General features: G+C 37.0%; 1 protein-coding gene and 1 pseudogene across 1 annotated transcript in view; one reads left to right on the top strand and one right to left on the bottom strand.

Moving 5' to 3' along the window:
• Positions 1 to 179: 179 nt before the first annotated feature.
• DNAL1 (dynein axonemal light chain 1) overlaps positions 180 to 25,638 on the bottom strand; it is a 43,193-nt gene continuing 17,734 nt past the window's right edge. Inside the window, exons 5-8 of the mRNA XM_077909937.1 lie at positions 19,366 to 19,421; positions 13,099 to 13,225; positions 10,843 to 10,983; positions 180 to 5,410 (exon numbers count right to left, since the gene is read on the bottom strand). Coding sequence (XP_077766063.1) covers positions 5,370 to 5,410; positions 10,843 to 10,983; positions 13,099 to 13,225; positions 19,366 to 19,421 — 365 coding nt within the window. The 3' untranslated portion in view covers positions 180 to 5,369. The remainder of the gene's footprint in view (positions 5,411 to 10,842; positions 10,984 to 13,098; positions 13,226 to 19,365; positions 19,422 to 25,638) is intronic.
• LOC144320870 (large ribosomal subunit protein eL6 pseudogene) lies at positions 23,231 to 24,173 on the top strand (annotated as a pseudogene).

Below are 25,638 nucleotides of genomic sequence, written 5' to 3'. Positions count from 1 at the left end.
AAAAAAAACTCAAAAAGATGAGTCGGTCTCTCTCTCTATCTCTCTCATACACATGCTCACAAGCTGTGTGGAATGTTTGATCCAAAGACCAAATTTCTTCAGAATTGAATGTCATTGGAAGTTCACATGGTTGCTCTGTACTAGCTAAAATCAATATAACCAAAAAAGATACAAAATAATTTTTTATAAAATAACACAATTTATTACTATTTTAAAACATGTCTCACAAAATAACATTCAGAAACTCAACATTTCTAAATAATTTAACACAATAAGTTTAGTCATAAAGTCATGCTACAAAATTCCTGCATATAAAAGATTATTACCAAAGTATTAATAGATGTTAAAACGTTCTTCAGAATGGAGTTGGTTCTAGAAGCCAAAGATTCTGGAATGATGCTCGTTATCATGACTGACACCCTGGGAGAAGTAGCTAGCTATATGTATATTCACTACAGCTACCAACTCACCAGTCTTTTGATGGAATTGATCCCTCTAGGCAGTAGCACCTCAGAGGCAGGTACCCTGCAGATCAAAGAAGCAAAGAACTTCCCACCCTTGTAACATGAGCCATAACTTAATTTAACCATCTAAATTCCTTTTTCAAATCTAGATGTGGGAAAGTTAACTCAAAGTTTCTATTCTGAGTAGGAGAATTCTACTTGACACATTCCTCAGAGGGATGACTGTCAATGTAGCAAACATGGAAGATGACACCAAGGAGGGAAATAGGGAAATCCTGACTCTGATTATGTACAGACAACTACTGCTCAGGTGGGCTTAGAACGAGCAAGGATGAAGTTTGATTCTCTAATATCCACATGCAGGCTAGGTATTTACCCATCTGCCCTTTGGGAGTACTTTCTACCAACATCCAGTTCATAATTTTAAAGTGCAAATCTACTGCAAAATACTTTACTCTCCCCCACCCCCTTGTTAAATTTGCTGGGTCATAATTTGGTTGGCTGGTTCCCCTCTACCTGCCCAATATGGGAAATTAACTAGAATCCACTTATGACTTCCCTAAGTGGCAAGAGAAAATTTTTCTTAGTTTAGAAAAAACTAAGACTCAGTCTCATTTTTTCTTTCAGTTTTCTTCCTTTGTCGTCACTGGTTTATAAAAAGGCAGGAATAGAGATTTAGATGTGGGATTTCTAAAACTTCAGTGATTTTTTTTTTAAAAACACATCCTTTATTTTTTTATTGCACCTATTTTATGGTTTTACAAAAAACAAAAACCTCATGCTAGAATGAAGATAAAGGAATATGACCAAGTTAGCTGTGTCAAAAGCGCCAACTCTGCTACACTGAATCTTGTTTTATATTTAATTATTCACAGGCACATTAAGCAGCCTAAATAAAGAAAATGTGTGCCAAAGGAATTAATTTCAGTTAAAAGATAACTTTCGGTTTAGCGTTAGTTTTCTCCCTTTACCAATACTTACAATGTAAGGTCTTCACAAACTGGCAGACTGCAGTTAGAGAGATACTAACTACTCATATGATCAATACTTTGAAAAAAAAAATACTTTGACCCTCCCTTCCCAACACACACCAATTTTTAAAAGTTAATGATTAAATCCAACTTTTCTAGACCCTATACTTTTTCCATTTAATCCTAACAAAAATCCAGGTAGAAGATTCTGAGTCACAGAGATAACAATCTTCAATTCCACTTACACATCACCAATTCTGAGAATAAGCCAACAGTTAAGATTCATTTCTTACTCCTCATTACTCCAGACCACCAGTAAAAGGTATAAGAAGAAGCATCTATTCAAGTCAAAATTTCTTTTTTCCACACAAGAACCACTTTTAAATGTCTTATAACCATTCCGAGTAACCATACCAAGTTAGTGACCAATTATCATGATCAGACATTCTTCTGATCGCATTCAAAATTGGTGCCGACACCAGCTAACTTTCATATATGATTACCAAATTTTATACAATATCTTTCTGCATTTAATGACTGCTACAGTCTGGAAAATTCTATGCATCTGTGGACAATGAATGAACATTTAAAGAATGAACATTTAAAGAATAATCCATTATTTAAAAGCACACTCAAAATGTTCAGCTTTAGAGATAAAGAAAAATCTATCATAAAGTTGAATTCTGTTATAGTAAGAGAGAGGTAGGTTAATAATCACTGTCCTAAGATAAGCAAGAATGCTAAGAAATAAAAGTTGAGACCCTGCTGAAAAATGTAAGTTGAACCTTTCAGCCCTGAGTTTCTAATGTCATATGAAAATTATTAAAATGAGCATTACAAAAAAGCAAAACACCAAGGACCATTTTCCTTCCATCCATGATTATTAAACACATCACCTTCTCTCAACTCAGGTGGCATATATGGCATTTATGAAAATAAATGCACCCTGGACAAAAGGAATGTTAGTATAAAGCACTGGTTCTTAACCAGGGACAGCTTTGTTCCTATCCCTCCATCAGAGGGGACAGATAGTAGTGTCTGAAGACAATTTTGGTTGTCACAACTAAACAGGGGCTTCTACCAGCATCTAGTACGTAGAAGCTAGAGATGGTGCTAAGCATCCTATAATACACAGAACAACATCATCCAATCCAAAATGTTAATAGTGCCAAGATTGAGAAACTCTGGTTTAAAGGAACAAACTCCTATGAACAAAAACCAAAAACTCCTATGAACACAAAAACCCGGGCAGCCCCAGTGGCGCAGCGGTTTGGCGCCGCCTGCAGCCCAGGGTGTGATCCTGGAGACCCAGGATCGAGTCCCACATCGGGCTTCCTGCATGGAGCCTGCTTCTCCCTCTGCCTGTGTCTTTGCCTCTCTCTCGCTCTCTCTGAATGAATAAATAAGTAAATTTAAAAAAAAAAAAAAAGAGTTCAGAAAGTTTAAAAAAAAAAAAAAAAAAAGAACACAAAAACCCTTCAAGGTCTGACCAGGTAATATACCCATAAGCTTAGAGTTAGGGAACACAGCAAAGCTGAATTTCTTTGTAGACTAAAATCAAGTTACCTGTGAAAAATTAAAATACTGAACTGATTCTAGAGCTCTACCATTATTATAATAATGGAAGAAATTTTAATGAGCCACTAAAAATGACAAAACGCTTTAAACCAGGAGCCCAGAGAGAATCCATTCCAAGTAGGTCAAGTATCTAATCCATAAGCCAAAGGCATTTAATATCAGCTAAATTTGCAACAGTAAAAGATGATTTAAGGAATGATTAGAAAGAATGTTCTGAACTTACTTCATACAGCCTATCTTCCATTTTCTAATGGCATGGATTCTGGCTTTAATTCCATTAAAGGGATGCATAGAAGTCATTCAAATATTTGTTGAGCCAAACTAAACATGAATTTTGTGTGAAATAGACACAGAAAAGCACCTTACACTTCTTTGAGAACTATCAGTGATTAAAAGACATTAAGAAACAAAGAGAAACAAAGAAAATGAGTTTCTATATTATAGAATTCAGAAATCCAAACACCAACACCATAAGCCACTTTATAGATTCAATATGAAGTCATGCCTTCCCTATTACATTCACTTCCAGAGTAACCTTTGAAAAATATATCCATACAGAGCAAAATGGCTTCAGGCTTGCCTACTGGATGAAGTGCAAACTACAAGAAGATCATTTTCCCTCCTACTTTTGGGGACTTAAACATCACCAAGGGGAATACTCATTATTTATAGTCCACAAAAGAAATACCCAAAGGCTTTGAATATTAAGCCAGAGTAAAGATTTCTTCCTATCAGATAATGAGGAAGAATTAACAAGAAGCTAAAAAAAGTGTTGGACTAGTTTTTCCTCTTGATGTTTGTATTTAGAATTGATTGTCAAAGCAGTGGTCCCCTTAGATCAGAGTGACTCAGAGAAATCATGTAATTCCTACTTAAATGATAGCTGAAGTTTTCTGAAACCCAGGACTATTTATGCAATCACCTTTTTAAAAAAATGACTCTCCCCTCTTTGACTGATTTCATACAAGGTAAATAGGGAAATAAGAATCAGTCTCTGGTTGAGGGACTTTAGGCACAATTTGGCAGAGCGCCTCTGACTTCTTTTCTCCAATCTGTCAGTGATTCAGTCGTGGCCTGCTATGAACTTATCTGGTTACTGACTACTATATCTCGTACTTTCCAAAAAGTTTTTCTTTATAAATTCTAACCTCTGTGTCCAACTATTGCTTTGCAATTTTGAGGTTAAATCACCTACCATGCTTCATAGAGAAGGCAATCCTCAAAAATATTGCCCTTTGCCTGGGATCCCATAACGAAATATCTCTTCTCTTTTCCCTCCACAATCACTTACATAATTCATTTTAAGAGCTGTCTAACTTAGAAGCATTCTAAAAATATATTTTGAAATTCTAAATTTAATCTATTGAAAGGTATCAGATGCTATATTTTAAATTCTATATCCTTATTTATAGTAATCACTTCTCCCAACATGAGGGTCAACAGAACAAAGTTATTAGAGAAATTTTTGATATATATGAATGGCCAACATTTAGGCTAGGAATTCAAATATAACTACTGTTTACATGTATTTCCTTATATAACATATAAGGGATCATAAACCAAAAAGTGTGCCTAAGATCAGGTCCACATGGGTAACATGACCACAATACTGGTCAAAGGAATGATCACGACAGTCATTTTAACTACTCACTGTGCACAATGACTCAAGTGGCCAGGTGTGTAAACACAACCTAAATTCCAGTTGACAGATGCACACATTTTGGAAAAACAAATAAGTAAATATAACATGGGCTATAAGGCCTCCAAGATATTAATTTTTCTTTTTTTCACCACAGCTTTTGCAGTTGGACTTTGGGAGTCTTGGTTCTAGGACTGCTCTGTATTTCTTCTAAGAGGAACTCTTCCTGTCACCATGCTGCCTTCTGAACCAAAGGCATGACACATTTGTGCTTCTGAGTCATAAGGACATGGACCTTCAGGAAAGATGGTCTACAGATCCAAAAGTTAAATATATATATTTAAATGCCTGGTCTTAAAAACAAAAAAAGAAACCCTAAACAAACTAAATAAAGAACTGTATTTGTTGTTCTTTGTTGTTAAAAATGACTGGTCTATAAAAGTTTCAGTAGATGGGGCCACGCAGTACATAACTGGGACAGAAGACAAAAATTGACAATTTGAGTTTCTAAAAAAAAAGTACTAGAATATATGAAGTTGGTGTTATTGTTTGGGGTGAGAAACACTAAATAGGTTTAAAAAAAGGTAGGAATGAGAAACTTGTTTTATCTTAAGAACCTTTGCCCCACAGAGAATCTTTAAAATAGACAATTATACAAAACTTATCTATTATTCTTATGACATTTAAATAAGTTAACACAAAGGGGAAAACATGGTGTTAGTTTTCTTCTTCTTCTTCCTCTTTAATTACTGGGGTACCTAAAATGAAAAAGAAAATTATTTCTGGTCATTCTCAGCAGATTGTTAAAAAAATTTTTTTTTAAGATTTTATTTATTTATTCATGAGAGAGGCAGAGACAGAGACAGAGACAGAGAGAGACGCAGGCTCCATGCAGGGAACCTGATGTGGGACTCGATCCTGGGACTCCGGGATCATGCCCTGACCCAAAGGCAGACACTCAACTGTTGAGCCACCCAGGAGTCTCAGATTGTTAAAATTCTAAATGAAAATATTTTCCTGTTAACCTGAGTAGCTATGAGATGCTAAGAAGTGAGCCATAATAAAAATAAACTCATAAAATAATAATCTCTTTAATTTCAAATTATCCAAAAAGCCTTTCAGGGAAATTCTCCAAATGGATTAATATAAGTACTTAAGAATATTAGGCTTCCCAAATGCGTAGCTGCAAATAAAATACCTACAAGTGCCAGGCAGAAAAATAAAGCCCTATACGCACTAAAAACTTTGTATGTTAAACACATATAGTCTTCATTTTTCACATAAAATTTGCAATCCCAGTGTTGCCAAAAATCTGAATTTTTGCTATTCTCTCAAATATCAAAAAATGGAGACAAATTTGAAAAAAAATAAAAAGAACCAGAGCACAGAAAACAAAAAACATCGCAGACTATCACTGGGCCAAAGGCCACTTGTTTCTGAGCACTGGTATTTGAAGCCTGCCCACAATTTCCTTTAAGTTTTTTTTTTTTAAGATTTTATTTATTTATTCATGAGAGACAGAGAGAGAGAGAGAGAAAGAGGCAGAGACAAGCCTGCCCACAATTTGACCCAATTCACTGTTTGGTTTTAACTCCTCACGTTCTGCACCAGCTAATTCAATCAATTCACTGTCTCCCAAACTCACCTTACACACTCTTACCTCTGGACCCTTGTTCAACAGAGTCTTCCATTTTGGAATATCCCCCCGACAAACTCTCCTTCCATCTAAGCCCTGCCCTTAATTAGGAACCAACTCCAGTGCCTCTTCCTCTATGATCCTTCTTAAATGAACATTTATATTCTTTATGGCAGCAAGCAGATGTTCATCTCTCTGTATTCCCCAAAGCATCTTTTCACAGGGGGAGACCGAAATGTATTATTAAAGTATAACACACAAAGTACACAGAGCATGTAAGTGTACAGATCGATAAATATACACAAAATGAACATATCTGATAACTAGCACCAGATTAGGTAGAGAACATTATTAGAACCTGAAAAACTTCCTCAGGTGTCCTTCCAGTCACTATCCCCCCAACAAAAGACATATTCTATCCTAATGTCTAACACTATAGGTTATTTTGCCTGTTTTTGAAATTGATATGAATGGGATGGTATAATATACCATATAATACTGTATATAATATACACTCTGTGTCTGGCTTCTGTTGCTCAACATTATGTTTGTATGATTTATCTATACTGTGTGAAATTTGTAGTTCATTCATTCTTATTGCTATTTACTATTTTTTTTTATTTATTTATTTTTAAAGGTTTCATTTATTTATTTGAGAGAAAAAGAGAGTGCATGAGCAGGGGGGAGGGGCAGAGGGAGAAGCCGACTCCCTGCTGAGCAAGTAGCCCAATATAGGGCTCAATCCCAGGACCCCAGGATCATGACCTGAGATGAAGGCAGATGCTAACCAACTGAGCCACTCAGGCACCCCACTGTTTAATATTACATTGTATGAATATGTCATTTGTTGATGGGTATTTGGGTTGTTTCCAATTCATAGCTATTAAAATAGCGCTGCTATGAACATTCTCATATGTGTCATTTGGTAAACATATATATCTTTTCTTTTGGGTATATAGCTAGGGAAAAAAAAATGCTGGGTCACAATGGCTATGTATGTAAAGCTTTTATAGATAATGCCAGTTTTCCAAAGTAGTTATATCAAGTTATGTTACCATCTGTCAGGGTCTGAGCGTTTTAGTTGCTCCATATCCCACTAATATTTGGCATTGCCTTTTTCACTTTAGCTTTTTAAGATTCCTCAGTTTTGCTTATAAGCAACAGAAGAGGAGCAAAAGTAGGCAAGTTAGCAGCTGTAGCTGTCTCTGTTCTGGTGTATCCTCTTAGGACAGACCAAGCTGGTTCTCTTAGCGGCTGCTCAGATTGGCCTGAGGTCAATAGTTGGTCCAAAAGGCTATAATATGGCTTAGTCTATTCAAGGTCTACATGAGAGATCTGTTCCATACTCAAGAGAAGGGTGTTACTTCCTGTGCAATCCTTAAAGTAAAGACAAATGATTTCAAATAGTTTCTAGACTCCAATCCAAACCTAAAAAAGCTGAAGTCCAAGACTCTAATGTCCATCTCCCCTTTTTCTATTTTCTATTTCTTTTTTAATGGTGAATATTCATACAAATACAATATAAATAAGGAGTAACAAAGCCAATGATTGTATAGCTACTACCAATTTAGGAAACAGAACATTACCAGTATCTTAGAGGCCTGTTTGCTGGGTGTCAGTTAAGCGTCTGCCTTCGGCTCAGATCATGATCCTAGAGTTCTGGGATCAAGCCCCAGGTTGTTGGGCTCCCAGCTCAGTGGAAAGCCCTTCCACCCTGCCTGTGCTCTCTCTCTCTCTTTTTTTTTTTAAAGATTTTATTTATTTATTCATGAGAGACACACAGAAAGAGAGAGAGGCAGAGACATAGGCAAAGGGAGAAGCAAGCTCCATGCAGGGAGCCCAACACGGGACTCAATCCCGGGACTCCAGAATCATGCCCTAGGCTGAAGGTGGCGCTAAACCACTGAGCCATCGGGGCTGCCCTGCCTGTGCTCTCTTTCTTACGCTGTCAGTCTCTCTCAAATAAATAAAATCTTAAAAACAAAACCTGTTTGCCTCTTCTCAATTATTCCTGTACCACCTCACAAGAGAAAATTTACTGTCATTTACTCCTAGGTATGCATCCAGAAAAAAAGGAAAAGAACATTCTGCATGATTCCATTGATCTAAAACTCTAGAAAATTCAAACTAATCTACAGAGACAAAGCAATCAATGATTGCCTTGGGAGGGATGATGGCAAGAAAAAGGAGGGAAGGATTACAAAGAAGCACAAAGATACTTTTGGGGAATGTATATATGTTTATTACCTTTTTTTCCCCAGCTTTACTGAACTATGATTGAGATAGCATTGTGTAAGTTTAAGGTATAAACTGATTTGATATACATATATATTATGGAATGATTACCACAATGTTAGTCAATACATTCATCACCTTACATGCGCGCGTCTGTGTGTGTGCTGAAAACTTTTAAGATCCACTCTCAACAACTTTCAAGTTGCTGTAAGATAGTATTGTTAACTATAGTCACCATCATATGTTCACTATCTTAATTGTGGCGACAGTTTCAGAGGTGTGTATGTATATCAAAAATATATCAAATTAAACACTTTAAATATGTGCAGTTAATTGTTTAATTGAACTTCAATCAAGCTGTTAAAATTTTCTTGATGTAGGAAAATAGATAAGAGCTTTTCACATCAATAATTCTCAATTGGAGGATAGATGAGCACGTATCTTCCAGGGAGTCATATTGGAATCACCTGTGAAACTTATTCAAACTCTAGAGACCGCTTAACTCTCTCCCCAGAGATTCTAAAATATCCCTCCCTAGGGGTACAGCCCCATTTAAAAACAATCACTGCAGTAATCTGGGGTGGATAAAAGGGTTGTGTACTGAAGCTTTGAAAGGGGTGGTAAAGGAGAGAGTGTGCAAAGCTCTGTGCCCTCTGGCAATTCACTAGACCTTTCTGGGTCTCAGTATGCACCTCAGAAAGACAGGAACAGCACTTCTTTCCAGGAAGCTGGGAGGCTAAAATGGGATCATGTACCCAGAACCCCTTGGCAGTACTCCCTGCACAGAGTGGGTCCTCTTCCTCTTCTGTTGCACTTGACTTGGTCTTTAATAAGAAGTCATATGGCTGCCTCTTTCAGACTGTTGGTGTGTCAAGGCTCAAAGTGGGGAAGAGCTGGCTTCAGGCCAGGCAGGGCTACAGTGCTGGCTGCACAGGTGGCTAACTGTGGGATCTACAATATGCTGTCCAGCTTCCCTGCACCCTGTCTTTCCTCCTAGGGGGTGACAGTGAAGATGAACTGAACTGCCTCCTGCACAGAGTGGCTCATACAGATGAGATGCTTGGTCAGAATGGGCTGTACTGATGTTCCTTTGATTGGTCCACAATTAAGAAGCACCCAAAGAACAAATAACCCAATCATGAAATGGGCAGAAGACATGAACAGACATTTCTCCAAGAAGATGTACATACAAATGGCCAACAGACATATGAAAAAATGCTCTGCATCACTTGGCATCAGGGAATTAAAAATCAAAACCACAATGAGATACTACCTCATACCAGTCAGAATTGCTAAAATTAACAAGTCAGGAAATGATAGGTGTTGGCGAGGATGTGGAGATAGGGGATCCCTCTTATACTGTTGGTGGGAATACAAACTGGTATAGCCAGTTTGGAGTACAGTATGGAGGTCCCTCAAAAAGTTTAAAATACAGCTTCCCTACTATCCAGCAATTGCCCTAATAGGTATAACTAGTAAGATACAAATGTAGTGATCAGAAGGGGCACCTGTACCCCAATGTTTATAGCAGCAATGTCTACAAGAGCCAAACTATGGAAAGAGCCCAGATGTATATTGACAGATGAATGGATAAAGAAGATGTGGTTTATATATACAATAGAATATTACTCAGACATAAAAAAAAGAAATCTTCCCATTTTCAATGACATGGAAAGAACTAGAGGATATTAAGCTAAGCAAAATAAGTCAATCAGAAAAAGACAATTATATGATCTCATTCATATGTTTCTTAAATTTCATATGTGAAATTTAAGAAACAAAATAGAGGATAATAGGGGAAGGGAGGGAAAAATAAAACAAGATGAAATCAGAGAGGGAGACAAACCATAAGAGACTCTTAATCATAGGAAACAAACTGAGGGATGCTAGAGGGTAGATGGATGTGGGTATGGGGTAACTGGGTGATGGACATTTAGGAGGGCACGTGATGTAATGAGCACTGGGTATTATATAAGAGTGATAAATCACTGAATTCTACCTCTAAAACTAATAATACATTATATGTTAATTAATTGAATTTAAATTAAAAATATATAATACAAAAATTAAACTTAATTACAAAGTACAAAAAAGTTTTTGGCTTAGGGATGATCTTATATACAGTCTAGGTATCCTAGGAGGTTTTCATCTCACCCTGGCCCAAACCGGGACCATAAAATTTCCTATGGAATGAAATGGCTTTTGAGATTAGAGATGACCTATTTCTTTTTTAGTTTTGCTCCTTTTCATGATTCCATGTCACAAATTCAATTCTTATGCTTAGAAAGCATTGCCCCAAGCTGGCCCAGAGTCACTCACCATCCAGCTTTTTCAGTTTGGGAACTCTTTTGGTCGCCTCTTCAATCCAGTTCCCCTCAGCAGAATGTTTCTCTTCTAAGGGATTGCCTACAAACACCAGGTCTTCCAGGCATGGCAATTCCGCCAGCTTCACAAACTCAGCTACAAGCACAAAGAATGCATTACATATTAAAATGGCAAGTTCTTCTCTGTTATGATTTTTGGAGTTGAATTCCAGTATCACTAGGCCTCAGTTCGTGACTATTCAAAACAATTTGTTGTTTAAGATTTTGAAGGAAGTAAGGGAAGTTATACCATATAAAGTCATTCTCTGAAGACATTATGGAAGGGAGGGAAAAAGAAGACATACCTCTTCTACCTTTCTGATAGCCTAAAGATGGGATAAGAAAGGGAGATGAGGTTCAGAATCACAAAGAACAACATATTGCTCTCCAGTGATAGGTCTTCTCTATGCTGTGGGTTAAGTCAAACTGCTTTTGTTTCTACCCATTCCTTCATCTTCAAATTCTTTTTTTTAAATATTTTTTTAAGATTTATTTATTTATGATAGACATAGAGAGAGAGAGAGAGACGCAGAGACACAGGAGGAGGGAGAAGCAGGCTCCATGCCGGGAGCCCCACGTGGGATTCGATCCCGGGACTCCAGGATCGCGCCCTGGGCCAAAGGCAGGCGCTAAACTGCTGAGCCACCCAGGGATCCCCTTCAAATTATTTTTTTTTTAAGATTTATTTATTTGAGAGAACTAGAGAGAGTGGGGGTGGGCAGAGAGAGACAGAGAATCTCAAGATCTCAAGCAGATTCCACACTAAGTGCAGAGTCTGTCTCAGGGCTTGATCTCACCACCCTGAGATCACAACCTGAGCTGCAATTAAGAATCAGAAGCTTAACTGGCTGAGCCACCCAGGCGCCCCTCATCTTTGGAATCTTTTTTTTTTTTTTTTAAGATTGATTGATTGATTGATTTGAGAGAGAGAGAGAAAGAGAAAGGGGTGGAGAGGCAGAGGGAGAGGGAAACAGTGTTAAGCTGACTTCCCAATGAGCACGGAGCTTGCAGGGCTCGATCTCACAACCCTGAGATCACCACCTGACCTGAAACCAAGAGTCTGAAGCTTAACTGACCAAGCCACCCGGGTGCCCCTCATCTTTGAATTTTTTTAAAAAGATTTTATTTATTTATTTTTATTTTTTAAAGATTTTATTTATTTATTCATGAGAGACACAGAGAGAGAGGCAGAGACACAGGCAGAGGAAGAAGCAGGCTCCACGCAGGGAGCCTAATGCAGGACTTGATCTGGCACTCTGGGATCACGCCCTGAGCCAAAGGCACTCAGCTTGGGACACCACCCAGGCGTCCCAAGATTGATTGATTGATTGATTGATTGATTTTTAAAGATTTTATTTATTTATTCATAGACACAGAGAGAGAGAGGCAGAGACACAGGCATAGGGAGAAGCAGGCTCCATGCAGGGAGCCCGATGTGGGACTCCATCCCCGGTCTCCAGGATCACATCCCAGGCTGCAGGCGGCGCCAAACCGCTGCACCACTGGGGCTGCCCAGATTTTATTTTATTTATTAATTCAGGAGAGACACACAGAGAGAGGCAGAGACATAGGCAGAGGGAGAAGCAGGCTCCCTGCAGGGAGCCCGATGTGGGACTCGATCCCAGAACCCTGGGATCACAACCTGAGCCGAAGGCAGATGCTCAACCACTGAGCCACCTAGGTGCCCCTCATCTTTGAATTCTCAAAACAGTGCATTCATACATCTATGGAAGAACTCATTACATAGTTTTATAATTATTCGCTTATAAACTATTCTTTTCCACTAAGTTGTAAATTCCTTGAAAGCAGGGTCAGTGTCCTATTCAACTATGTATCTCAAGAGGGTAGCACGGATCATAACACTTAAGAGAGCTTTAGTATATGCTGAATGAATAATGTATTATAAAAAAGCAAAGTAATGTAGATGGCAAATACATCTTCCACCCAAGAATTATTAAATTTAAAACGATTCCATTCAGCCTTTGGACAGTAATTTAATTTTTTTCATAATGAATAAGACCAGGATCTATTCAATGATAATCATTTAAAATAAATATTTAAATGTAAATTTCAAGCATTCAGTTGAAAGATAGGAACTCCTGTAGCTATTTCCTTGTATGCTTAGAAAGAAATGTCCCCGTTTTGCATCTTGTTCTCTGTTGGGCTATTTTCTAGAAACAGAAGGTAGAATGTTAGCAAAGAGCCAGCTTACCCCAGTCTTTCACTAGGTTATTAGACATGTAGAGAATCTTCAATTTCTTCATTACATGGATCCCTTTCAACTTCTCAATAAAATTGTAGGAGATCCACAGTTCTTCTAATGTGTCCCCTACTGCTTCCTGAAAAACAAAACAATTTGGTTTACAAGCTTATTTTGAAACTTTTTCCTTTCTTATAAACATAAAGACAATGGCTTTCAGAGAGAACTGAAACCCTCTGTCCACTGGCAGGGGAGCTGATGACTGTGTGGGACTTTTTTCTCATTAAAAAGGCAAGTAGAAAAATAAATAAATAAATAAAAATTAAAAAAAATAAAAAGGCAAGTAGACATTTTTCTTCCTCTCTTCAAACTGATCTGAACAAAGAATAGCTACTGAAATTACCAAAGGGGGAAATAATAGCATTAGTTTATCACTTTTATTGAATGGTATAATTTCAAATTATTTCCCTATACATTATATGATTTGATCTTTATAACATTTAAGATAGGCAAAGCGGGTTATTTGATTTCAATCACAATGCCATCAAATAATAGAGCTAGGTCTAAATCTCAGGGTTTTTGTTTCAATATTTACTATGGAAACTTTCTTCTTTTTTTAAAATTTTTATTTATTTATTTATGAGAGACAGAGAGAGACAGGCAGAGGGAGAGGGAGAAGCAGGCTCCATGCAGGGAGCCCGACGTGGGACTCGATTCCCGGTCTCCAGGATCACGCCCCGGGCCGAAGGCGGCGCCAAACCGCTGAGCCACCCGGGCTGTCCTCTTTTTTTTTTTTTTTTTTTTTTTAAGATTTTATTTATTTATTCATGAGAGGCACAGGAAGAGAGGCAGAGACACCGGCAGAGGGAGGAGAAGCAGGCTCCATGCAAGGAGCCTGATGTGGGACTTGATCTCAGGAATCCAGGATCATACCCTGAGCCAAAGGCAGACACTCAACTGCTAAGCCACTCAGGCGTCCCTGGAAACTTTCAAATATGCAAAAAGTTGAAATAATTTTATAGCAAATATCTATGTATCTACTACCCAGATTCTACCCTTAACACTTTTTCCTATCACATATCTGTACACCTATCCATCCACCATCTATTCATCAATTCCTCTTATTTTTCTGATGTATAAAATTTCGTTTAAAACCCATAGTCTAGGGGATCACTGGGTGGCGCAGCGGTTTAGCGCCTGCCTTTGGCCCAGGGCGCGATCCTGGAGACCCGGGATGGAGTCCCACGTCGGGCTCCTGGTGCATGGAGCCTGCTTCTCCCTCTGCCTGTGTCTCTGCCTGTGTCTCTGCCTCTCTCTCTCTGTGTGTGTGACTATCATAAATAAACAAAAATTAAAAAAATTTAAAAAAAACCCATAGTCTAAAAAAATAAATAAATAATAAAAAAATAAAACCCATAGTCTTTCCATTATGGTATAAAGATCATACTGGCTCTTAAAATGCTAGATATAATAAATGGTGGTACAAAGACTCTTCCTTCTTTTTTTTTTTTAATTTTTTATTTATTTATGATAGTCACACAGAGAGAGAGAGAGAGAGGCAGAGACACAGGCAGAGGGAGAAGCAGGCTCCATGCACCGGGAGCCTGACGTGGGATTCGATCCCGGGTCTCCAGGATCGCGCCCTGGGCCAAAGGCAGGCGCTAAACCACTGCGCCACCCAGGGATCCCGACTCTTCCTTCTTTTATAGACATAGGACGAAATGTTATGATTTTTTCTATTTATTAAAAAAAATGAAAGGCACCTGGGTGGTTTAGTCAGCTAAGCATCCGATTCTTAATTTTGACTCAGGTCATGATCTCAGATATGTGAGATATAGCCATGAGTCAAGGCTCCACACGGGGCATGGAGCCTGCTTGGGATTCTCTCTCCCTCTCTTCCCCTCTGTCCCTCCCTGCCTTAAAAAAAAAAAAAAAATTGCTAGGCAGGATCAATTACATGCTCAATCCTCTCTTATCCCAAAATAATTTACCTGCAACCACATTGTAACATCTAGAATGTGGGGCCTAGGTCTATGTCCTGATAACTGTCCCTTTAAAGACTGCAGAGAAAATAAGCGTACCCTGGATAAAGATCCTTTAATGCACTTTCCGTAGTGGTGGAACCAGTGGGAAGCTGAGAAGGAAGTGGCTTGAGTTAGTCTGTGTGCCATCCCAACTCCCACAATTCATCATAGTTTCAACTTTCTGAGTAGAAGAAACAACCATTTCAAAGGAAAAAAAACCAAAAAAAAAAAAAAACCTTTAAAATCAGTCTATCCTGGCACTCATATCAGAATTTTGTGATTTAACCAAACTCCCTCATCTAATATTCTGGTATCTTCTTCCCAAGGACCTAATTAACATATCCTAATATATGTTTCAGAAGAGGGGAATCAGTCTTCAAATAATTTAAACTGTATTGGATACATTTTCATCTCACTGCATCTCCATCCATCCCATGTCTCCAATTTAGAAAGTGTGAGGTAGCAGGAAAAATACTGACTAAACATGGATTAGAAAATTTAGTCTCAATTCCAGGTTTTGCCACTTAGTTTTGTTTTACATGTGCACATGAGGACTCTCGGTCAATAGCCATTTGATCAATTTCACATAACCAATTTGATCAATTCTTCAAAAGTCAATTTGCTGAATTTATTACTCTTTCACTGATTTACTGAAAAACTGTTTAATTACTTATAAATTATAGCAATTCGCTTTAGATAGAAATTCTTTTAGATAGGATAACTTTTGAAGATGTCTGTGATGTTTTATTCATTTGAATACTAATTTAGTTTTAGCTTCGTTTTCAGCTCTTTGGCGGTAGCTGTTTTGCCATTGCCAAACCGCAGTGCATTTGGGGACTTTATTTGGCAATGCGACTTTGTGGAATGAGAATTTCTTATGTATACTGACTCACAAATGTATAGATTTTGGATGTCCAGAGCACAATTATTTCAATAGATTTTCAATCTATCTCACTATCTTTTGTACTTCTGTAAAAGTAAGGATTTGCCAACCAGCTCAATTAGATTACTATTTTTACGTGTCATTTGAAAAATGGTTAGTGTCTAAATTATGAAACTGACATTCTATAAAGATGGATGGACAAACCCAACAGCCAGGATGAAACAGCTGTAAATTAACACTAAATAAAGCCTTAAAAATTTTAAAGGTGTTGAAAACATTCCAAGCAACACAATTTTCTATATATTTGTAAGTAGGTAATAGAGATAAGATTTTGGTGAAGCAATCTGGTGGCTGTCAATCAGTAAAATCTGACTAAGTTTGTGTAAATCATTTCAGTGAAATCTGTCATTCAATAAACTGGCCCTTTGGAGAACTGGATTTGAGTAAACATGTATTTAGCAAACTGGTCTGCTTCTGAACGTAAAATCATTCCTCCTAGTTTCTTACTCTGTAAAATGAGGAGTTTGGCATGTTGAGATACCATCTCACACTCATTAGGATGGCTTCTATCAAGCAAATGGAAAATAACAAGTGTTGGCAAGTATATGAAGAAATTGGAACCCTCATGCACCAGTGGCAGGAATGTAAAATGGTACAGCTGCTACAGAAAACAGTTTGGTGGTTCCTCCAAAAATTAACATACAATCTAGTATTCCCACTTCTGGGCATATATCCAGAAGAATTGGAAGCAGAGTTTAGAAGAGATATTTGGATACCCATGTTCATAGCAGCATTATTTCTAATAGTCAAAGGGTGGAAAACAACCCAAGTGTCCATCGATGGATGAATGGATAAACAAAATATATGGTATATACATACAATAGAACATTATTCATCCTTAAAATGGAAAGAAATTCTGATACATGCTACAATATCAGTGAACCTTGAGAACATTATGTTAAGTGAAATAAGCTAGTCACATGAAGACAAATATTGTATAATTGCATCTACATGAGGAACTATAGTAGTCACATTCATAGACACAGAAAGTAGAATGGGGGTTTTAGAGCTGAGGGGAGAGGTCAAGGAAGTTATTGCTCAATGGGTTTTACCACCTGAAAAGACTTCTGGGGATGGATGGTGTTGATGGTGGTACAGTAATACAAATATATTTAATATTATTGAACTGTATACTTAAAAATGGTTACCATGGTAAATTTCATGTTACGTGTATTTTTTCCACAAAAAAAAAAAAAAAGAAAAGAAAAAAAATGAGGTTGGACAAGAAGTTTTCTAAGTTCCCTTTCAGCTATTAAAGTTTATGCTTCATTGAGGTCAACAAACCATTATGAGTATTGAAAACAAAAAAATAAATGCCTGTTCTGTAAGTAGTATTATAATGGAAGTAAAAGGACTGGGAAGAGCTTAATGAAGTGCTGTAAAACCCCATTTTTGACCACATAAAATGATGATTATTGTTATTATTGTTTGCTTTTTACATAAAGTAATGAATTTAGATAATATAATGTTGCTCAGAAGCCTTTAGGAAGATCTGATTCATAAAGTTAAGAACTATTTGTAGGCAGCTGATTACAAGATAAATATACAAAAAAAATAGCTTTTATATTATAAACAGGAAGTGATTAGAGAGAAATTACCTCATTCATCATAGAAACAAAAACTAGGGCAGCCCGGGTGGCTCAGCGGTTTAGCACCGCCTTCAGCCCGGGGTGTGATCCTGGAGACCCAAGATCGAGTCCCATGTCAGTCTCCTGCTTCTCCCTCTGCCTGTGTCTCTGCCTCTCTCTCTCTCTCCTGTGTTTCTCATGAATAAATAAATAAAATCTTAAAAAAAAAAGAAACAAAAACTATAAACTACCTAGGAATACATTTTTTGTAAGAAGTATACAGGCCTTACGGGAATTAAAACTATAAAATTATAGTGAAAGACATAAAAAATCTGAATAAATCTGACTGTAAGGGAAGTCTCATTATTACAAAGATATCAATTTTCTCCAAATCAATCTATAAATTCAATGTAATTCTAAGACTTCCAAAGGAAATTTATTTTTATGACATTGATAAACTGATATTCAAATTTACTTGAAGAGTAAATGTTCAAGAAGAGCCAACAAACATTTTGAACAAAGAGGACTTACTCAAATAATATCAAAACATATTATAAAGTTAAAGAAAATATAAATTAATTAATTAATTAAACAAACAAACAAACAAACAAACAAAATTAAAGTAGCATGATATTGGAGCTGGAATATATAAGTAAAACAATAAATAGAAAGACACTTGGCCATCCAGGAACCAACCTATGCATACACAGAGTTTAGTCAGTGGCATTTACAATGGGAAAAGGAGATTTTTTCAATATATGCTTAACCATTTAAAGAAAAAAAAATAAGGTTTTATAACTGCCTCATGCAACATACAAAAATAAACTCCAGACTGATTAAAGATACAAACTTTACAAATTTATACTAAAAAAAAAAACCTATAGAAGTACTAGAAGAAAATACAGGAGTATTTTTTTATAATCTAGACGTAAAGACCTCCTATATAAGATACAAAACATAGAAGTCATAAAGTTTGACATACAAATTTGACAAATTTTAAAACTCCATTTGGCAACTACAAATAAAGTAAAAAGATGAAGGTCAAACTAAGAGAAAATGTATTTAATAATTCTGAAAACTGAGGCACCTGGCTGGCTCATGTGGCTCTTGATCTTAGGGTTGTGAGTTCAAGCCCCATGAAAAGATTACTTAAAAATAAAATCTGAAAAAAAAAAATCTGAAAACTCCTACGAGTTTAAACATGGCTTAAAGTAGGCATTCAGGAAATATATTGAATGAATTTGTTAAATGAATGAATGACATGAAAAAAATGACCTTCACATATGTGAAGTGAAAAAAAAGAAATGCAAAACAATATGTATAGTATTATTTCATTTTCTACATACTCATCAAAGAATAGAAAAAAGGCAAGAAAGGTAACCATCGAAATGTTAGCAATACTTGTGGGGTACCTGGGTGGCCCAGTCAGTTAAGCATCCAACTCCTGGTTTTGGCTCAGGTTGTGATCCTGGGATTGTGGTTGAGCCCCCGTGTTGGCTCCATGCTCAAGGTGGCGTCTGTTTGTGACCTTCTCTCCCTCTCTCTGCCCCTCCCTCTGCACACATTCTTTCTCTCAAATAAATAAATCTTTTTTTAAAAGTTAGCAATATTTAAACTGCACAGGTCTATAGGTACCTTTTATAGTTGCTTTTCTATTTTGTAAAGTTTATGCAATGGACAAATATCACCCATATATTAAAAAAAAGAAGTGCATGCTTTTTTAAAGAAATAAAGAACAACCTACCAGTCCATTTAAGTTCTTTATGTTGTTTCTTCCTAAAGACAATATCCTCAAGTTTTCTGCAGTGGAAAAAAAAAACAATTTTTTGTTTATGAGAATCATATTACAGCTGTTATAAATCTAGTATAATAAAGTATAAATTTTATATAATAAATATACTTATATAATGAGTAAGAAAGGTTGTATTAATAAAAAGTGGTATTCAAGTGGGAGATTAACCTATTTATTATCTAAGGTAACATACAACTATAATTTCATATCATGACAATACTAAATTTATGCTAAATTTAGCTATTTTGAATGTATAGTTTTAAATTGCTGGCTAGTAAAAATATTTCAGGGATAAAATACCAGTAAAGAAGATTTGAACTTTTAAGTTTGTAGGCATATATATTTCAAATCTACTATAGTATAAGGACTCACACTAGAAAATAGGAACATATTTATGTATAGCCTACCTGATTCCAGAGAGGATTAAAAGAGAAATCAAATGAATTAGTATTTAAGAAATCTTTTGCTTTCAATCTTTTAAATAATTAGATTGTGACTTGCTTTAAAAATGCTTATTTGTATTTTCTAAAAGGATGGTTATATTTCTGGAAAAAAATAGAAACAGTGGTTGTGCGACACCTGGGTGGCTCAGCGACTGAGCATCTGCCTGTGGCTCAGGTCCTGATCCTGGGGATCCGGGATTGAGTTCCTCATCAGGCTCCTTGCGGGGAGCTTGCTTCTCCCTCTGCCTATGTCTCTGCACACCCTCCTCTCTGTGTCTCTCATGAACAAATAAATAAAATCTTAAAAAAAAAAAAAAAAGAAACAGTGGTTGCTTTATGATCAGAGGAAAACTTAGTTTCCATTGTAACCTTTTTGAAGTTTTTGCATAAAACCATGTGCATGTGTTATTTTTCAAAATTAAAAAAAAAAAGATTTCTAGCAAAATAAAGGAAACCTAATTTCTTTCTTTTTTTTTTTAAAGATTTTATTTATTTATTCATGAGACACACACACACACACACACACACACACACACACACAGAGGCAGAGACACAGGCAGAGGGAGAAGCAGGCTCCATGCAGGAAGCCCGACTTGGGACTCGATTCTAGGTCTCCAGGATCACACCCTGGGCTGAAGGTGGCGCTAAACCGCTGGGCCACCTGAGCTGCCCAGAAACCTAATTTCTATTCTAAAAAAATGTTGATTACTTATGTATAAGTTCTACATTTAGTTTTCACAATGTAACCTCTGTGACTATGTTTTCCAATATGGCAGTTACTAGCCACATAATTTAATTACAATTAACAATTTAATTTAAATTAATTAAAATTAAATACAATTTAAAATTCAGTTTCTCAATTACATTAGCCACATTTCAAAAGTTTAACAGCTATATGTGGGTTGTGGCAACCATATTGGGAGGTGCAGATAGCTCTATTATATTGTACTGTTTTACAACATCCATAATTCAATAGTTAAAAACAAATTCAATTAACTGAGTTCTGATCCCAGCTCTCTAGGAAAGCAACCAAGCCTCTTTGAATCACAGTTTTACCATACGTAAAATGAGGAAATACAATATCTAACTTATAAGAATATCAGGATTGGACCCTCCCACCCAGTAATTGCACTACTAGGTATTCACCGCAATATACAAAAGTAGTGATCCGAAGAGGCACCTCCACCCCAATGTTTATAGCAACAGTGTCCACAATAGCCAAACTATGGAAAGAGCCCAGATGTCCATTGACAGATGAATGGATAATGAAGTATATACACAAAGGAATACCACTCAGCCATCAAAAAGAAATCTTGCCATTTGCAATGACATAGATGCAACTAGAGTGTATTACGCTAAGTGAAGTAAGTCAACCAGAGAAAGACAAGCATATGGTCTCGCTTATATGAGCAATTTAAGAAACAAAAGAGAGGATCATAGGGGAAGAGAGGAAAAAATAAATAAGACAAAATCAGAGAGGGAGACAAACCATAAGAGACTCTTAATCATAGGAAACAAACTGAGGGTTACTGGAGGAGAGGGGGTTGGAGGAGGGGGTAACTGGGTGCTGAACATTTGGGAGGGCATGTGATGTAAGGAGCACTGGGTGTTATATAAGACTGATGAATCACTGACCTCTAGACCTCTGAAACTAATACTACATTATATGTTAATTAATTGAATTTAAATTTTTAAAATTAACAACAACAACAAAAAAGAATATCAGGATTGGCACACCTGGGTGGCTCAGTCAGGTGAGATTCTCAGTTTCATCTCAGGTCATGGTCTCATGCTCAAGAGATAGAGCCCTGTGTCAGGCTCTGTGCTCAGCAGAGTCTGCTTGAAATTCTTTCCCCTCTTCCCTCTCTGCTCCTCCACCCACCCCACTCCACCCCTGCTCACACTCCCTCTAAAATAAAATCTTAAAAAAAAAAAAAAAGAATATCAGGTTTAAATGAGATAATCGTCTAAAACATTTAGCACAATGCTTAATCCATGGTAAGTACACAATAAATGATGTGTGTGTATGTATTTGTATGTGCATGTTTATACCAGGCATATATGGCTATATAAATTTTGTTTTAATTAATATAATGAATTATTTTAAATTCTGTTATGAGAAACATTTAATGTTCGGGACAAAGTATTTTTAAGAGTGATCTAATTCATGCAAAATGCTTTAACTGTTGAAACAAGACCCCATGCTATGGACTGAAATTATCCCCCCGTCAATCCCCAAATCCATGTTGTTGTAGTCCTAACACTCAATACCTCATAATATGACTGTATTTGAACACAGGAACTTTAAAGGGGTAATTAAGGTAAAATGAGATCATTTTAGGTAAAATTCAATATGACTGGTGCCCTTATAAGAGGTGATTAGGACACAGACAGAAACAGAGGAAAGACCATTAAAGACCAAGGGAAGGGACACCCCAGTGGCTCAGCGGTGAGCGCCTGCCTTTGGCCCAGGGCATGATCCTGGAGTCCCAGGATAGAGTCCCACATCAGGCTCCCTGTGTGGAGCCTGATTTTCTCTCTGCCTGTGTCTCTGCCTCTCTCCTCTCTCTCTGTCTCTCATGAATAAATAAATAAAAATAAAATCTTAAAAAAAAAAAGACCAAGGGAAAAGATGGTCATCCATAAGCCAAGAGAGGCCCAGAACTCAATCCTGCCAAAACTTTGCTCTTAGACTTCTAGTCTCCACAACTACAAAAAAATAAATTTCTATTATTTACGCCACAGTCTGTGGAATTGGTTATGGCAGCCCTAGCAAACGAATACACCCCATATAACTATAAATGTGTGAAAATTAAATATTGAAGAAAATCTTATAATTATTCTTTAAAGCTCCTTGATATGGAAAGACTGCATTTTATTTTTTTTTTATTTCATGCAAAATAAAAGCTTATTCAAAAAGTTACTCAGGGCACCTGGGTGGTTCAATTTGTTAGGCATTTGCCTTCAGCTCAGGTCATGATTCCAGACTCCCACAATCCAGCTCTGCATTGGTCTCCGATTAGCGGGGAGTCTGCTTCTCCCTCCCTCTCCCTCTCCTTGTGTCCCTCTCTCCACTTGTGCGTGCACGTGCATGCTCTATCTCTCCCAAATAGATAAATAACATATTTTTTAATAACATCTTTTTTAAAAAGTTTTTTAAAACTTTATTTATTTGAGAGAGAGAGAGAGCACAGCAGGGGAGAGAAGCAGAGGGAGCTTCTGTTCAGTTCTCCCACTGAACAGGGAGCCCCATGCAGGACTCGATTCCTGGACTCTGAGATCATACCTGAAGGCAGATGCTTAACTGACCGAGCCACCCAGGCACCCCAATAAATAAAATCTTAAAAAAAAAAAAAAAAAAAAAGGAGTTCCGCTCTTTTCCATCTTGTAAGATGGCGGACGAAAAAGCCTAGAAGCCGGATACTAAGGAGAAGAAACCTGAAGCCAAGAAGGCTGATGCTGGTGGCAAGGCAAAGAAGGGTAACCTCAAGGCTAAAACGCCAAAGAAGGGGAAGCCCCACTGCAGCCGAAACCCTGTCCTAGTCAGAGGAATTGGCAGATATTCCCGATCGGCTATGTATTCCAGAAAAGCCATGTACAAGAGGAAGTATTCGGCAGCTAAATCCAGGGTTGAAAAGAAAAAGAAGGAGAAGGTTCTTGCTACTGTTACAAAACCAGTTGGTGGTGACAAGAATGGTGGTACCCGAGTGGTTAAACTTCACAAAATGCCTAGGTATTATCCTACTGAAGATGTGCCTCGAAAGCTGTTGAGCCATGGCAAAAAAACCTTTCAGTCAGCATGTGAGAAAGTTGCGAGCTAGCATCACTCCTGGGACCATTTTGATCATCCTCACTGGGCACCACAGAGGCACGAGGGTAGTTTTCCTGAAGCAACTGAGCAATGGCTTGCTACTTGTGACTGGATGGACCTCTGGCCCTCAACCGAGTTCCTCTGCGTAGAACACACCAGAAATTTGTCATTGCCACTTCCACCAAAATTGGTATCAGCAGTGTGAAAATCCCCAAACATCTCATTGATGCTTATTTCAAGAAGAAGAAGCTGCGTAAACCCAGACACCAGGAAGGGGAGATTTTTGACACAGAGAAGGAGAAATAGGAGATTCCAGAGCAGCACAAGGTTGATCAGAAAGCTGTGGACTCGCAAATTCTGCCAAAAATCAAAGCTGCTCCTCAGCTTCAGGGCTACCTCCACTCTGTGTTTTCTCTCACAAATGAGTTTACCCTCACAAATTGGTGTTCCAAATTTCTTACAAAGAACCTAATTAAACAACTGATCCATTAAAAAAAAAAAAAGAATTCCAAAAATTCAGTGGAAAAAAAGTAGCTTGATCAGTTATTGATGCCTGATATAGGCATGAAATAAGGCAGTATAGGCATTTGGACCATTCCTTTGCTATATCTGATTCACTTCAGTTTAGTTCTACTTGCACAAATAGTACTTCTATAGTCTATGACCTATCACCAGGGATACACATTATCTGTGATGAGGAAGCAAAAAAAAAGCTGCTTATCCATATGAAGCATTGAATATATGACTAGCCTGTTTCTCACCCCCTTTCCTTTCATGAGCACTGTAGTCTTACCTGTTAAACCTGATGAGAGGATCTGGAATAAAAAGGGATTCCTATATAACAGGGAGTTTATAAGGCAGAATAACCTGAATGGCAATTTATATTTATTGTACCAAAACTGTGGCTAGAAAATTGCATAACATGACTATGCTAAAAACGGACTAAAAAGCTATACAATGTGAATATTAATAATATCTATCAAAGATTAGAACACAAATTTTGTTGCCTCATATCTTGGCAAAAACTTATACTTCACTGCTTCAATTTACTAAATAAATAAACATAAACATTTGAGCACCATTTTGATTTTCACTAGGACTTTTCTTGTATGAAGAAGAAAACAGTGTTTTCCTTCCAATGGTGCTCTACTTCTGTACCACTTTCTACTTCTGGAAAATACATAATTGTGTTATGTTGGAATATTTAATTTATTAACTTTGATACCATAAATTTTTTGTCTATTCAGTAATAAGTAAGATTTTAGCCTTCTGTCACCATTTTCATGTGTCTTTTTTTTTTTAAGAGATTTTAAGAGGATATGAGTGGTTGCATTTAGGGAATACCTGGATAATCAAGGATACTCTCCTTATCTTAAGATCCCTAACTTGATGACATCTGCAAAGGACTTTTTTTTCCAGATAAGGTAACATTCACAAGTTCCAAGGATTAGGATTTAGGTATCTTTTGATGAGCCATTATTTAACCTACCTTGCTCCTCCTTTACCTCCCTTAAGATCTACATCCAACTCCATCACTAAGTCCTGTTAACTCTACTCTTTGAAGAAGCTCTCAAATAATTTGTCACTTTTCCATTTCCAGAAGATACAGCTTTAATTTAGACCCACCTTAGATTGTGGGTCTCCCCCTTAGATTGTGTTTTTCAAACACTTTTGACCACGTTTCTAGAGTAAGGAATACATTTGGATTCATGACTCAGTACATATATTTCCATGAATACACATATCTAGTATATACACGCACATAAAAAGGGGAATAGGTTTGAATAACAATATTTACTCTTATGCATAGGTTCCAGTATGCATTTTTAAAGATCTTTCTTCCTTTCTTTCTTCTTTCTTTCTTTCTTTCTTTCTTTCTTTATTTCTTCTTTCTTTCCTTCTTTCTCTCTCTCTCTCCCTCCCTCCCTCTCTTTTTCTTTCTTTCTTTCTTTCTTTCTTTCTTTCTTTCTT

The sequence above is a fragment of the Canis aureus genome, chromosome 9 (assembly GCF_053574225.1).
Source record: "Canis aureus isolate CA01 chromosome 9, VMU_Caureus_v.1.0, whole genome shotgun sequence".
Taxonomy (NCBI): domain Eukaryota; kingdom Metazoa; phylum Chordata; class Mammalia; order Carnivora; family Canidae; genus Canis; species Canis aureus.
The sequence above is the reverse complement of the archived record's forward strand: the minus strand, read 5'-3'. Positions and strand labels throughout refer to the sequence as shown.